This window comes from Rousettus aegyptiacus, unplaced genomic scaffold, assembly GCF_014176215.1.
Source record: "Rousettus aegyptiacus isolate mRouAeg1 unplaced genomic scaffold, mRouAeg1.p scaffold_m13_p_11, whole genome shotgun sequence".
Classification (NCBI taxonomy): Eukaryota; Metazoa; Chordata; class Mammalia; order Chiroptera; family Pteropodidae; genus Rousettus; species Rousettus aegyptiacus.
Window position 1 is genome coordinate 37496410 of NW_023416286.1, and position 12575 is coordinate 37508984.

The 12575-nt window shown below is 31.7% G+C and overlaps 1 protein-coding gene across 7 annotated transcripts in view; it reads left to right on the forward strand.

Annotated features, from left to right (window-relative positions):
* The window catches only part of WRN (WRN RecQ like helicase), a 109802-nt gene that overhangs the window by 14241 nt on the left and 82986 nt on the right, over nt 1-12575 (forward strand). For all 7 annotated transcript variants that reach the window (XR_004953360.1, XM_036228715.1, XM_036228717.1 and 4 more), the window contains exons 2-3: nt 9558-9675; nt 10320-10432. Coding sequence is in view for 6 of the 7 variants with exons in the window: in XM_036228715.1 (XP_036084608.1) it covers nt 9583-9675; nt 10320-10432 (206 nt within the window). In the remaining variant the exon portion in view is untranslated. The remainder of the gene's footprint in view (nt 1-9557; nt 9676-10319; nt 10433-12575) is intronic.

A 12575-nucleotide genomic window follows, 5' to 3' on the forward strand; every position in this document is an offset into this window, starting at 1 on the left:
CAAAGCCAAACAAGATATGAACAGGGATTTGCAGTAAAAATGTAAAGGTTTATTTAAGGAAATGGTGCCAAGCCTGGAGACACAGGTGAGCTAACCCTCAAAGACCTGGCTCCCCGATGGCTCTAGGAGATACATTATATAGAAGAAAGATCATTAGTCATGGTAACTAATGGAGTTGGGGTCATGGGCTCCACTGATTGGGTTAGGGCTTGGGTAGGAGGCAGTTGATCATCATATCAGGTCCCAATCATAGTGTCATTCTGTCTGGTTTCGAGGAGATGCTGGTACAGTCCTTCTACCTCCATAGGTCTGGAGTTGAAACACAAATGAGGTCAATATATTATTTTTAGTTTGACCAAAACTTTGTTTCTGTTTTCAGTAGACCTCGAACTTTTTGATACTGAACGGAATCTGATGTCCTGAGGGCTTAATGATTAAGGGAGTGGTTTTGCAAAGGTGGAAGGATAAGGAAAGAAAAGAAGCAAGTGAGTAAATCAAGGCGATAGAGAAGAGAAAAAGTCATTTTAAAGAAGTGAAGATTTACATAGTTACATAAGTGCTCTTAGCTTGATTCTTGAAGCCATTGAGTGTAGTAATGCTTCATGCTAGTATGAGTTGATATAGTAGAATCAGAAGTGTGGGTGGGGGAAAGGAGATATACTCCATTCTTGGGATAATTCACTTTCTATTCCCCTGCTTCAGTAGGTGGCTTGGCCCAAAACCCTGTTCCTGTGTATGTCTCTTGAAGTAAATGCCATTTGTTAGCATATTTTCTTTCTTCACCACTCATTCCATAGTGTACCTACAAAAATGTACCCAAGTATTTCACTGAAAGAATGATATGTGAAGAGGTATTGACTTAAAAATTCTTTAGGGATATCCACACCAGCTGGTAGTATTGATCTGTCTATATCAGAGGTTAAAAGTTGAGAGGCATAGAGGCTAAATTTTGGCTTGCAGAGGGGTCTTGGAAATTGATATCAAATAGAAGTTCTTTGTCTTTTGAAAAATTGGGAGTTCTGGCAACACTGGGCCCACTCTGACTATTGGCAAGAGTTATCTGGAGTAAAGTTAGTAGCTTCCAATTTGTGCAGCAGCATAGTGATATGAGTTTTAGGTAATGCAAGATTTTGATGGTTGCATATTTTTTATAGCTTTTAAACATATAAAAGCATTTAGTAAAATAAATACTCAAACATTTATAATAGGCAAAATTATATTCAAACATTTTTTATGTAGATCCTTTATAAACTACTTGAGTTCAGTAACATGTATGGCAGTACATAGTAAACATGGTCAAAAGAGTTATGTTGTGGCTATATTATGTAGTACTTCCCCTTGACTTTCCTGTTAAATAATTTTCTAATTATTACTTCAATTGTGTGTGTACATTATTTAATCATCAAGAAATTTATGTGTTTAATAAAATTCTCTAATTTCTTTTGCCTTAATTTTCACAATTTTACTGCTAACATAGAAAAGAGCATGATTGTAAGCTAATTGTTATTGTATGATATTTAGTATTCTCTAATAGAAAACAATTTTAGTCTTCTTGCTTGTTGTTTAATATTTAATTACTTATTATGGGCTTTCGATGTCACAGTTTGTCAAACCCTGATTTTGATGGATTCATAATATGTTTGATTTTAGAATTTAAAGACCTAGTGCTTATATCTAAAAATAATTAATAATTGAATATATACAATTTAGTTAATTTAATAAGGAAAATATAGTCCTTTCAGAAATTCATATAAAATACTTTTATATGGCTTCAAAAATTCATATAAAATAATTTTGATTACCCAGAAGTATACTTTATTTACTTAAAAATTTTAACATTAAACTAAATGAAAATAAATATTGCAGTGCACTCAGGTTTTGTTTAGTCTCTTTAATTTAAAACATTTTTTGTATAGAATTTGTTAAACTAAAAATTAACCAAAAAAATTTCCCAGTGAATTAAAGACCTACAATATTTTAGGTACTTTATATTCAAATAGATTTAATTTCTACAAATATTTACCTTTTCACTTACTATCTAATATGTTGATTGAAGTTGGAAAGTCATCTCATTCACCCATTAAACATAATAGTAAATATTTAATAAGTAGGCAATAAAAAATTATCTGAGAATTAAGTTTAATATTCCCGTAATTCTTCACTTTTCAGCTTTAATCAAATGAAGTAAGGATGTCAAACAAAATACTCTGCTACCTTTTCATAAAACATATCTTTTACTAAACAAAAGATTTGAACTTTTGAAAGCATCTTCGAACACAAAATAAATACAAAGTTCTTTTAAGAGACTGGTAAAAGTAATAATCAGATTGAGCTCAAGAAGCTAGTTATAGGATTTCATAAATAATAAAGCTCAGATACCTTACTGCTTTTTGTTTTTGCCTGTATGCAACACTATGTTTGGGATCATTGTTTTTAAAGGAAAAGGAGAAGTTGTCATTTTCAATTATTCTATTAGAAGATATGTTGAAGATTTGTCCAAGACATAAAGACAACACTAATCCATCAGGTTATCTAATGAAAATGGTGTTCATTGCACATATGAATCCATAAATGTTGGCGATGGCCCTCAGTTAGGAGGCGGTGTAGAATTCTTGAAGAAAAACACCTGGAAAGATATTATTTGCTTAGCAGAGAAGTTTCATAATAACTGAGGATGAAATAGTCAAAGTAAAAAAAGTGAATATTTAAAAATACAAGGTATGGAAACTGGAAGTTTGGGACTGGCATTAACAAGGTATAAAGGCTTAACATTAAGTTCAATATTTTAAAAAAAACTGATATGTTGTCTAATTCACAGTGAAGCTCTTGTATATTAAAATTTGCCTATAGTTTTGAATTTCACATTAAATGATATCATAAAACTGGTAAACGTTATGAAATCTGAGCTGCTACAGTACCTCTTTTCAGTTTTAAGTGAAGAAATGTGATTAGCTATTTCATTCTTAAAATGTGTTGATAGTCCAAAGGATAATTTATAAACTAACAGGAAAATTTCAAATTATCCTACATGAATGATTCTTACTTTGCAAATTTGTTGAAGTTATTGCTTCAAAAAATGATATCCTTAACTGACATTTTGAGTACTTGAATTAACTTAATTGCAATGATCATGTGGAAAATATATTAATGTGTATTAACAGACTTTATGGATTGAGAGTAAAATTTCAGCTTTGGGAGAGTGAAGCTAAAATAGTTTTAGAAGTGATGTTTAATTGATGTTATTTGAATCCTAAAGAAGAATTAATAATTCTGCAGTGCCAGTTGTGTGCCTGAGACAGAGCTTTAGCATTGTATTGAAATACTTGATATAAAAAAATTCATTTGTATTCAAAACTTATTTACATCATCAGAAGGAATTAACATATTTCTCAGTAGAAGAAAAGGAGAAGCTATTAGATTTAAAGAATTTTAGCATCCTTGAATTTAAAGAGATTGAATTGTTGGAACGCTGGTTAATCATGGAAAAGTTTTCAGTGTATTGGAGCAAAGCAATTTGCTACCACTTGTGCTAACAAAGCTTCTTTGTGTTGATTGCCATACAGAATATTAAGAAACTGTTGTTGAAAGGTCTTAATCAGGAGTTGTGTGTAGCTTTTTAAAGCATAAAACCTAGTAGACAGAAATTATGTTCATCTAAACAATTTAAAGCTTCTTATTTAAAGTTGAAAATTTTTAATTTTATAAAGAAGATATAATAAAAGTTTTACAGAATTTTATATTCACATTCTCTGTTGCCCTTCCCATTGTGCCTTAAAAATATATTTACTTTTGGCATGTACCCTGAACTTGAAACTGTTGTCAAGACCTTCATTTATAGGTGAAGTGGGCAATCGAGAATCATCATGTATTTGAAGAAAATCAATAGATATTAAGCTCACTATGTTGAATAGCTGATCCTTGATAAAAAGCAATTTCTAAATAAAAAAGAACTTAAAGTTTCTATAAATGCTATCAATGGCTTCAACAGAAAATATGTTAATAAAATAACTGAAAATGATTGGAAAAGGAAAATTGGAGGATAGGAAAGGAATTAAAACAAAATTTCCTAAGTAAAATACTCAAAAAATTATTGTGGCGGAACAAATATGACTGAAAATTAAATTGATGTTTGTTGAATGAACTAAACAACTAATGTGTCGTAGGAAGCCTGGTTGATATTTCCTGGCTTACAGGACTTTCATAGGAGTTCTACTGATGGACTCAGTGTTCTGGTAGAGGTAACAGAGATCACAGCTGTGGGGGTCTGTGATGAGAGAAATTGCCTCCTGAAGCTTTAGTAGAAAATTTATAGTCTCTTGGGTCCCTGTTCGCAGCTTCCTGAGGGACACTAAGAGCTGATGACTGCTGATGGTAAATAGTTATACAAATCAGTAACATAACAGTCCATCTAAGGAATTCAGATTCAATGGAAAAAACAGTAGAACTCCCAGAATAGAAAACTCCTATTGAAATGATCTTCGAAATAGATTATAATTTTTACAAAAGAAAGAAATAGTAAGCACATTTAGGGAGGCTCAACTAGAGAACAAAGAAACTGTCTAGAACTAACAAGATATAAACATTATAAAAATTCAGTAGACAAACTGAAAGAGGACTATCACTGTTCAGGGTGAAATTAGCATCTTGCAAATCAAGCGGAAGAAGTATCTTAAAATACAGAACAAAATTAAAGACGTGGTAGTTAGGAAGGAAAAAAGAGAGTAGAAGAAATTCAGGCAAGAAATTCACTAGCATGTGAGTAAATGCTGTAGAAGGAAAAAAAAAGGAATAGATATGGCAAATAATAACTAAGCTTGTAATAGGAGTATATTAATTTGCTACAGTTGCCATAATTAAGTACCACAAACTGGATGACTTAAGAAGTTTATTGTCTCACAGTTCTGGAGTTATTGGCAGAGTTGGTTCTTCCTAAGGGCTGTAAGGGAAGGATCTCTTTCATTTCTTCTCTCTGTGTCTTGTAGATGATTATTTTCTCTGTGTATTTTTCTGCATTGTCTTCCCTTTGTGCACATCTCTCTCTGTGTCCAAATTTATCCCTTTTTATAGGGACACTATTTATTTTGATTAGAGACCACTCTGATAATTTCATTTAAATTTGATCACCTCTGTAAAGACACTGTCTCCAAATAAAGTCACAGTCTGAGGTACGGGGGGGTTAGAAACTCCAACATATCTTTTTTGGGGGGAGGGATATGATTCAGCCAATAGCAAGGAGAAATTTTTCTGAACTTAAGATAAGACTTGGAACCAAGGACTCATAAGAGTGTACACGTAGTAGGATCTTTAAAATATAAGTCCTTGAAAGTCATTCAAGCTCTCAGATGGGAAAAGATTACTTACAATTGAAAAAATATCAGAAAAACAATGGACTTTTCACTTGCAACATTAGAAGGAAAAGAACAGACAGTAAGAGAAGATCTACAAACTACTGAGAGACTGTTATATTCGGCCAACACATCGTTCTCCCATTAAGAAAATTTTTTTTTGCACATGTAGGGGGTTATTAGAGTTTATTATCTACATATTTTACCTGAAGAAAATAATCAGAAAAAGGCTGCTAAATAAACAATTGAGTCAGAAGAGATATTCATAATAGGGTAAGATGAAGAGAAGCAATATGCACATTTACATATATATTTAAATTTATACATACATTTATATTAAAATGGATGGTGAAATTTATAACATAAATGTGTAGAAAACAGTAAAGATTCTTGAAATAAAACAGCAATACTAAGAACCTGCTGGCTGTAACAAAAACCACATCAGCGTAAAACAGTAGTTAGAAGGGTGGGGAAGTGAAAGCATTCTAAGAATTTTGCCTTGCTGGGTAAAGCGACGGTACAAATGTAGCCTCTCAGTGAGGGAGGGATTTAGTTTTATTATTTTGCTAAGATAGTGTCATAATAAGATGGAAAAAAGTGAAATTTTAACGATTGATAATGGGAAAAACGTGTGAATAATAATTTCACTCAGGAAAAAATTAAAAAAGAGTAAGGAGAAACTGAAGAAAGTAATGTAAATACTAATCAAAGTAAGATGAAAGGAAAAACTCAGGTTTTTACACTAACTGTAAATGAAATGAATTTCCCTATTGAAAGGCAGACATGTTCCAATTGAGCTAGTCAAAACAAAAAACAGAAAAATAAACAACAAAAATGCCAGGCGTATGTTGTTTAAAGACAGTCTTTTTAAAAGTGGCAGTTAGTGGTAGATAAATAGGCAAGATTCCAGGAAAGCCCAGAGCACATCAAAATACATTATTTATTTCAAAGAGGAATTTAAAATCCCTTAATCTTATAATGTGAAGCATTATGAAATGATAGAAGACTTGATTTTAGAAAAAGAAGTGTCAAAGTTGTATTGAACAACAAAATAGCTAAATATATAAATTTAAAAAATCCTATTATTCAGTAACTTGGATCCCTTTCGAGACTAACCTTTATCTGATCAATGATTAAAATCCTATGTTTAAGAATTTCCCTACTGTAAATTATTCTGCACCTTTAATTTTCTCTATGCTTTTTATCTGTCCCAAGACTAAATAAATTTGACAAAGATATTAGGTTTGTAAACAAGTTTATTTTCAAATTCTTTGCCTGGAAGCATCTAGACAGAATTTTATATTTGAAAAAGTGTATTTACAACTAAATATTAGACATTTCAAATTAAGATGATTTTAGCATTGTAGGTGGCTGCCGGGAAGAGTTACTGAAGTTTGTTTCGGCAGCACGAATGAGTTACTTATGAAATTCCAAGATATTATATTGTTTTTATAAAATTGTGTATTATTTGAAGAAACCTCATTTTTCTGGCAATTTTGCAAGTGGTCTATGCTACGTACAGCAAAAACTTGTTTTCCAGCTTTATAAAATATATTTTAGATTAAGTACAGACCACATATGTATATATACTTTGAGACCAAGTTTTGACTCTCTTGTCAAGGATTTTCATTTGTGACGAATATAAACTTATTAATAACTACTAACATTTGGAAAAATGCTTTATAGTGAATAAAACACATATATTTTACATGTTTTATCTTATTATATGTAATATAGATACTATCACCAAGACTTGCGTTATCAGTTCTGATTCAGCAAATCATAGATCTTACCCAACACCAAACTGCTAATGATTCAAAAACTACAAGCAAGCACCAAGTACACATGGAATATTCTATTTTTTTTTTTGAGGAAACTATTAAGACAAATTCCAAAATGTTCTTTTCTTCTACATTAGGACATGTTATGGTTTTGGAGTAACAATAGTTTGAGCAATGTATGCAAAAAAAATTGCACAAAGGATGTTGTTTTGGTTTTGGATCTTCTGTTCAATTCTCATAATTACACAGCTTACTTGACTATCAGGTACTCTTCGGTATTTTTCTGTTATTAATGCCATTGATTGGTTTGCAAGGCTACCACCTACTTTGGGGTCATTAGCATGTTTAAGGGACCCGTGGTTGAGGTCATTCATTCCTCAATCCCCAGTAGGGAGACTTAGTTACTGGTCTGTTGTTACCCTTTTCCTTCCCAGTGTGTGAAAGTGGTGGAGTTTGTTCTATGCGGAAATTTTTGCTAAAGTCATCTTTACATTTTTTGTTCTAAAAATTATCAATATTCTCAGTTTTGGGGGTTTATGCTTAGGAAGATGAGCAACTAAAATGGAGATTTGTTAGATATTGTTTAATTTCTTCAGAGTTTTTATTGCTAAATATCAAAAGTGATAACTGGCTTTCCCTAAATAGTTGTTTTGATTATTTCATATTAACGTTATGTTTCATCATAAGAATCTGCAGGTATATATTCAAAACTGCTGCCCCTTGACTAGAAATGTGAAATAAAATGAAGGTTGGGGTTTTTGAAGACTTTTATTAAGAGCTAAGGCTGCTTCAATTTAGTATAAGTCACATGAGGATATAGATCCATTTTACCATTAATAAAAAGAGTAAGTTATGATTCTCTTATTCATTGTGTTTCCTATAACCGTTCTTGAAGTTTGATTTACATCAAGGAGAGCCTTCAAAGCAAGTAATAGATTGAAAATATATCGTCTAGGAAACTCTTAATTTTGGGGAAATTTGTTCATTTGTTAGTCCAAGAGCATAAAAAAAAAAAAAACAAAAAAACCCCTTAATATAGAAAAGCTGTTGTGTGTCTCAAAATTCCTTTTCAGTAGACTTGTGAACAAATCTAACAGTTTTCTGAGTTTACTTAGATCTTGGGACAGATGATAAGAAAATTAAAGATGTCAAAAATTTATAGCAATTTATACACTCAAGAATTCTCATCATTAATGAGATAAAAATTATTCTTTGAAAGGATCAAAGTCATAGAATAATAGGATTTGCTTTTCTGGCTAATAGACTTTATTGTTTTTTAAATATTTTTTTATTTTTCAATTGCAGTTGACATACAGTATTATATTAGTTTCAAGTGTACAACATAGTGATTACACATTTGTATAACTGAAGAACTGATTACCCCCCAAAATCTAGTACACATCTGACACCATACATAGTTATTACAATATTATTGACTACATTACTTATGCTACTTTACATTCTCATGACTTTTGTCACTACCAATTTGTACTTCTTAATTCCTTCAACTCCTCCCTCCCCCAGCCCCAAACTGATGGTTACCTGGCAACCATCAGTTTGTCCTCTGTATCTATGGATTTTTCTGTTATATTTGTTCAATTATTTTGTTTTTTAGATTCCACACATAAGTGAAGTCATATGTCATTTATTTTTTTCTGTCTGACTTGCTCCACTCAGCACAGTACCCTCTAGATCCATTCATGTTGTTGCAGATGTCAAGATTTCATTCTTTTTTATGGCTGCGTAATATTTCATTGTGTATATGTACCACCTCTTCCTTATCCATTCCTCCTTTGACGGATACTTAGGTTTCCTCCATATTTTAACTTTTAAATAATGCTGCAGTGGACATGTCCCTTTGAAGTAGTATTTTGGGTTTCTTCGAATAAATCCCTAAAGTGGGATTGCTTCTTTGTTTCTTGTTATAGCTTTTTTTTTTTTTTTTAATGTCTGTTTTGTCTAATATAAGTATTGTTCCAGGGTTTTTTTTTGTTTGTTGTTTTTTTTCCATTTTTTGTGAAATATCTTTTTCATCCCTTTACTTTCAGTCTGTGTGTGTCTTTCATTTGGATGTGAGTGTCTTGTAGGCAGCATATATAAGGGTCTTGTTTTTCTTAACTGTTCAGCCACCCTATGTCTTTTGATTGGCGCATTTAATCCATTTACATTTAAAGTAATTGTTGATAGCACTCAGTTAAACAGGCTCACTTATTTTGAAAAGCATACTAAATGTGTAGTTACTAGATCTAATATATTCTATCAGTTTCTTTTTCTTTTGCGATTCTAGCTCTTATATCTTATTTGGGGCTAGGTGCCATAACTGACTTTAAATATATATGTATGTTTGATTCTTCAGCAATATTGACAGGTCTATCTTTGAGTTTTCTTCAAAGATTGTACTATATTTATTCACAAAGTAATCGATTTTTAGATTTTAGAACTAGACCCTTTTAAAGATGAATGAAAAAAGATTGGAAACTTTGCAGCAGCGGAAACTTCCTGAATGGATGTCTGTAGAGAATCAGAGATGTGCTGTAGAAGAAAGAAAGGTATGCATTTCATCAGTTATTCCTTCAGATGGAAAATTTTATGTAAATTTGACAGCAAAATGAGGCAATCCTCACTTTTAAATTTCAAGTCATTATTTAAGTTAGAGTAGCTGTTGTATGAATGAATCAAAATCTAGTCCTTGAATGGGTGAATGGGATTACATTTTAATTGGGTTTGCAAAGTGAGAATTTTTACTCTGTACTTTCCCCTTTTATCTATTTTGGTGGTGACCTTACTAGTTTGTTACAATTTAAGTAATAATTTTAGGCAGTATTTACTTCGCTGAATTTTTATAGTTGAGTGAGTTTAGGTCTTCATAGATTTAAGATCTACCAACCAGTTTTCAGCATTTTAAGGCAACATTATTACATCTAGAATACTAATATAATTCCAGAAAAAATGAATAAAATAAATGTTTTTATGAAAATAGCATTAATTGTAAATAAACTTGTTAGAAAAATAATTTTACAATGGATGGCTTTACCTTTGTTACGTTGTCCTTATGACTTCAAGAGTCTAAAGTATTAGTTGATAAAACTTAGAACTATAATTTGAATGCTTCAGTGGACTTTGTTATTTTAATCAACACTTTTTATTTAAAGCGAACTTTTTTGTACCTTTTCGGAATTTTATTTAACTCCAGGCACCTATTCAGAAGAGTGTTCTTGAAGATGACCTCCCTTTCTTAGAATTCACTGGATCCATTGTGTACAGTTATGAACCTAGTGATTGTTCTTTCCTATCAGAAGATATTAGGTAAGACATTTGAATTTCCTAGTTTCATTTGAATTTAGACCCCTAGGAGATAACTACTGTGGTAGTATTTGTAAATAAAGTGAGTTTTACAGATGAAGTATGTTTAATAGATAATTATTTCTATGTGTATAATATCACTGATAAGTTTTAATTCTTTTGAAGTAAAAACTTAAAATCACAGAATTAAATTTATAATGTATCAGTTTGTTCATTCATAAGCCTATTACTTTAGCTAATTTTTTTACTTTTAATACTTAAGATGTTATATAGAACTACTGAACACTTGTGATTATTTCACCAATTAGGAAATATGCAAGGATTATTCAAGCTCTAAATGCCCCTTTATATTTCATTAAAAATACCAACATGATTGGCTCTATTGCATTTATTTAGCAACAATTATGGCAAATGATCCTTAAAATAACATTAGAAATGACTTCGTATTTTAAAGAATTGCTTTGTTAAATTAGGATTCTGCAATAATGCCATCTGAGGCCCTTGAAACATCTTACAAGAAGTAATAAGGAATTCATTCAGATATTCTTTGAAGTTGTTATGTCTTTTTTTTTTTTTTTTTAACTATTATACATTGGGTTAAAAGGAGCAGAAGTAAGTTACGCTATTTATTAACAGTCTTCTGGTGGTAGATATATTCTAGAAATTGCATTCATACCTCATCACTCCATTAGTTATCTGGTCACTTTTGGGTCTCATTGTATTTAGAACTAAATTTGTCTCAGAGAAGGTAAAATCTGTTATTTATCATTATATATTAACTCCACCTTTTTACCCTTGACCGTACTAGTATATCATATCTGAGGGCAATAAACATAAGTGATTTGGAGAATGTAGTTTTGATTAGTTGTCTATATTTTATAAAAGGCAGGCAGGTTTTTTTCCCACCTCCTATGGCCTTTAAAAGATTTTTGCTATCACAGATTTTTAACAATTTGATTATGATGTGCCTTTTGTGTAGTGTGGTTCGTGTTTACTCTGCTTAGGGTTCATTGAGCTTTCTGGATCTGTGAGTTTATAGTTTCATCAAATTTGAAAATTTTCTTCAAATATTTTTTCTCTTATCCTGTTACTCTTCTCCTTCTGGTTAGATTGCTTGATACTGTGTCATTAGTCCTAAGGCTCTCTTTTAGTCTTTTTTTTGTTTTTCTTTCATTTTTTTTCCCTCCCCGTGCTTCAGTTTGAATAGTTTCTTTCGCTATGTCTGCAGGTTCACTTATTGTTTTTTCTTCTTTAGTATCTGATCTGCTGTTATCCTATCGCATGAATTTTTATAATATTTTTCACCCCTAGAAGTTTTGTTTGTTTCTTTTTAAAAAATATCTTTCATTTTGGCTCTCATCATATTCCTGTTTTCTTTTAAATCTTTAAACATATTCAGCATATTTATAATAGCTCTTTTAATGCCCTTGTCTGTTAATTCCTTTATTCTAGTTATTTTTTCCATTAAATGATTTTTATCCTGGTTATGGATCCGATTTTCCTGTTTTTTTCTTATGGCTGGCAGTTTTTGAGTGGACATTGTGATTTTACCTTGTCGAATGTTAGATTTTGTTGTCTTCCTTCAAAGAAAGAAGTTTTGCTCTGTCGGGCAGCTTTACATTTTGCAGCTTATTTTTAAGCTTTATCAGGGCAGGTTTCTACAGTAGCCTTTACTCTGGGGATAATTTAGTCCTGTAATAAGGTGTGACCCTTCTTGAGTCTTTGCTGACTGCCCCAGGTGATCAACAAGTATCTCTATTCCAACTTTTCAGACCTTTGATGCCTCTCACCTCTATGTAAGTCCTAGGAATTGTTCAGCCTCACAGTTTCACTGTGCTTGCATGTCCTTACCTGCCTAGCTCCCTCACCTCCAGAACTCCAACCAAAAAGTCCAGCTGCGTCAACTGCTCTGGCTCTGAACTCTATCTCCCCAACTCTGTGCTCTGCTTTGGATTCCCTTCCCTGTCCTGTTGTCTAGAAAGTGTTCCAGGCAGAAAGCTGGGGCTAGAGCAGGGGTCAACTTTGTTTCTCTTCACTCAGAAAGCATAGTCCTGTACTGCCTATTGTCCAGTTTCTGAAAACTTTATATATTTTGTCCTATTTTCTATTTATTCATGGAGGAAAGGTATGTCTGATCACTGTTATT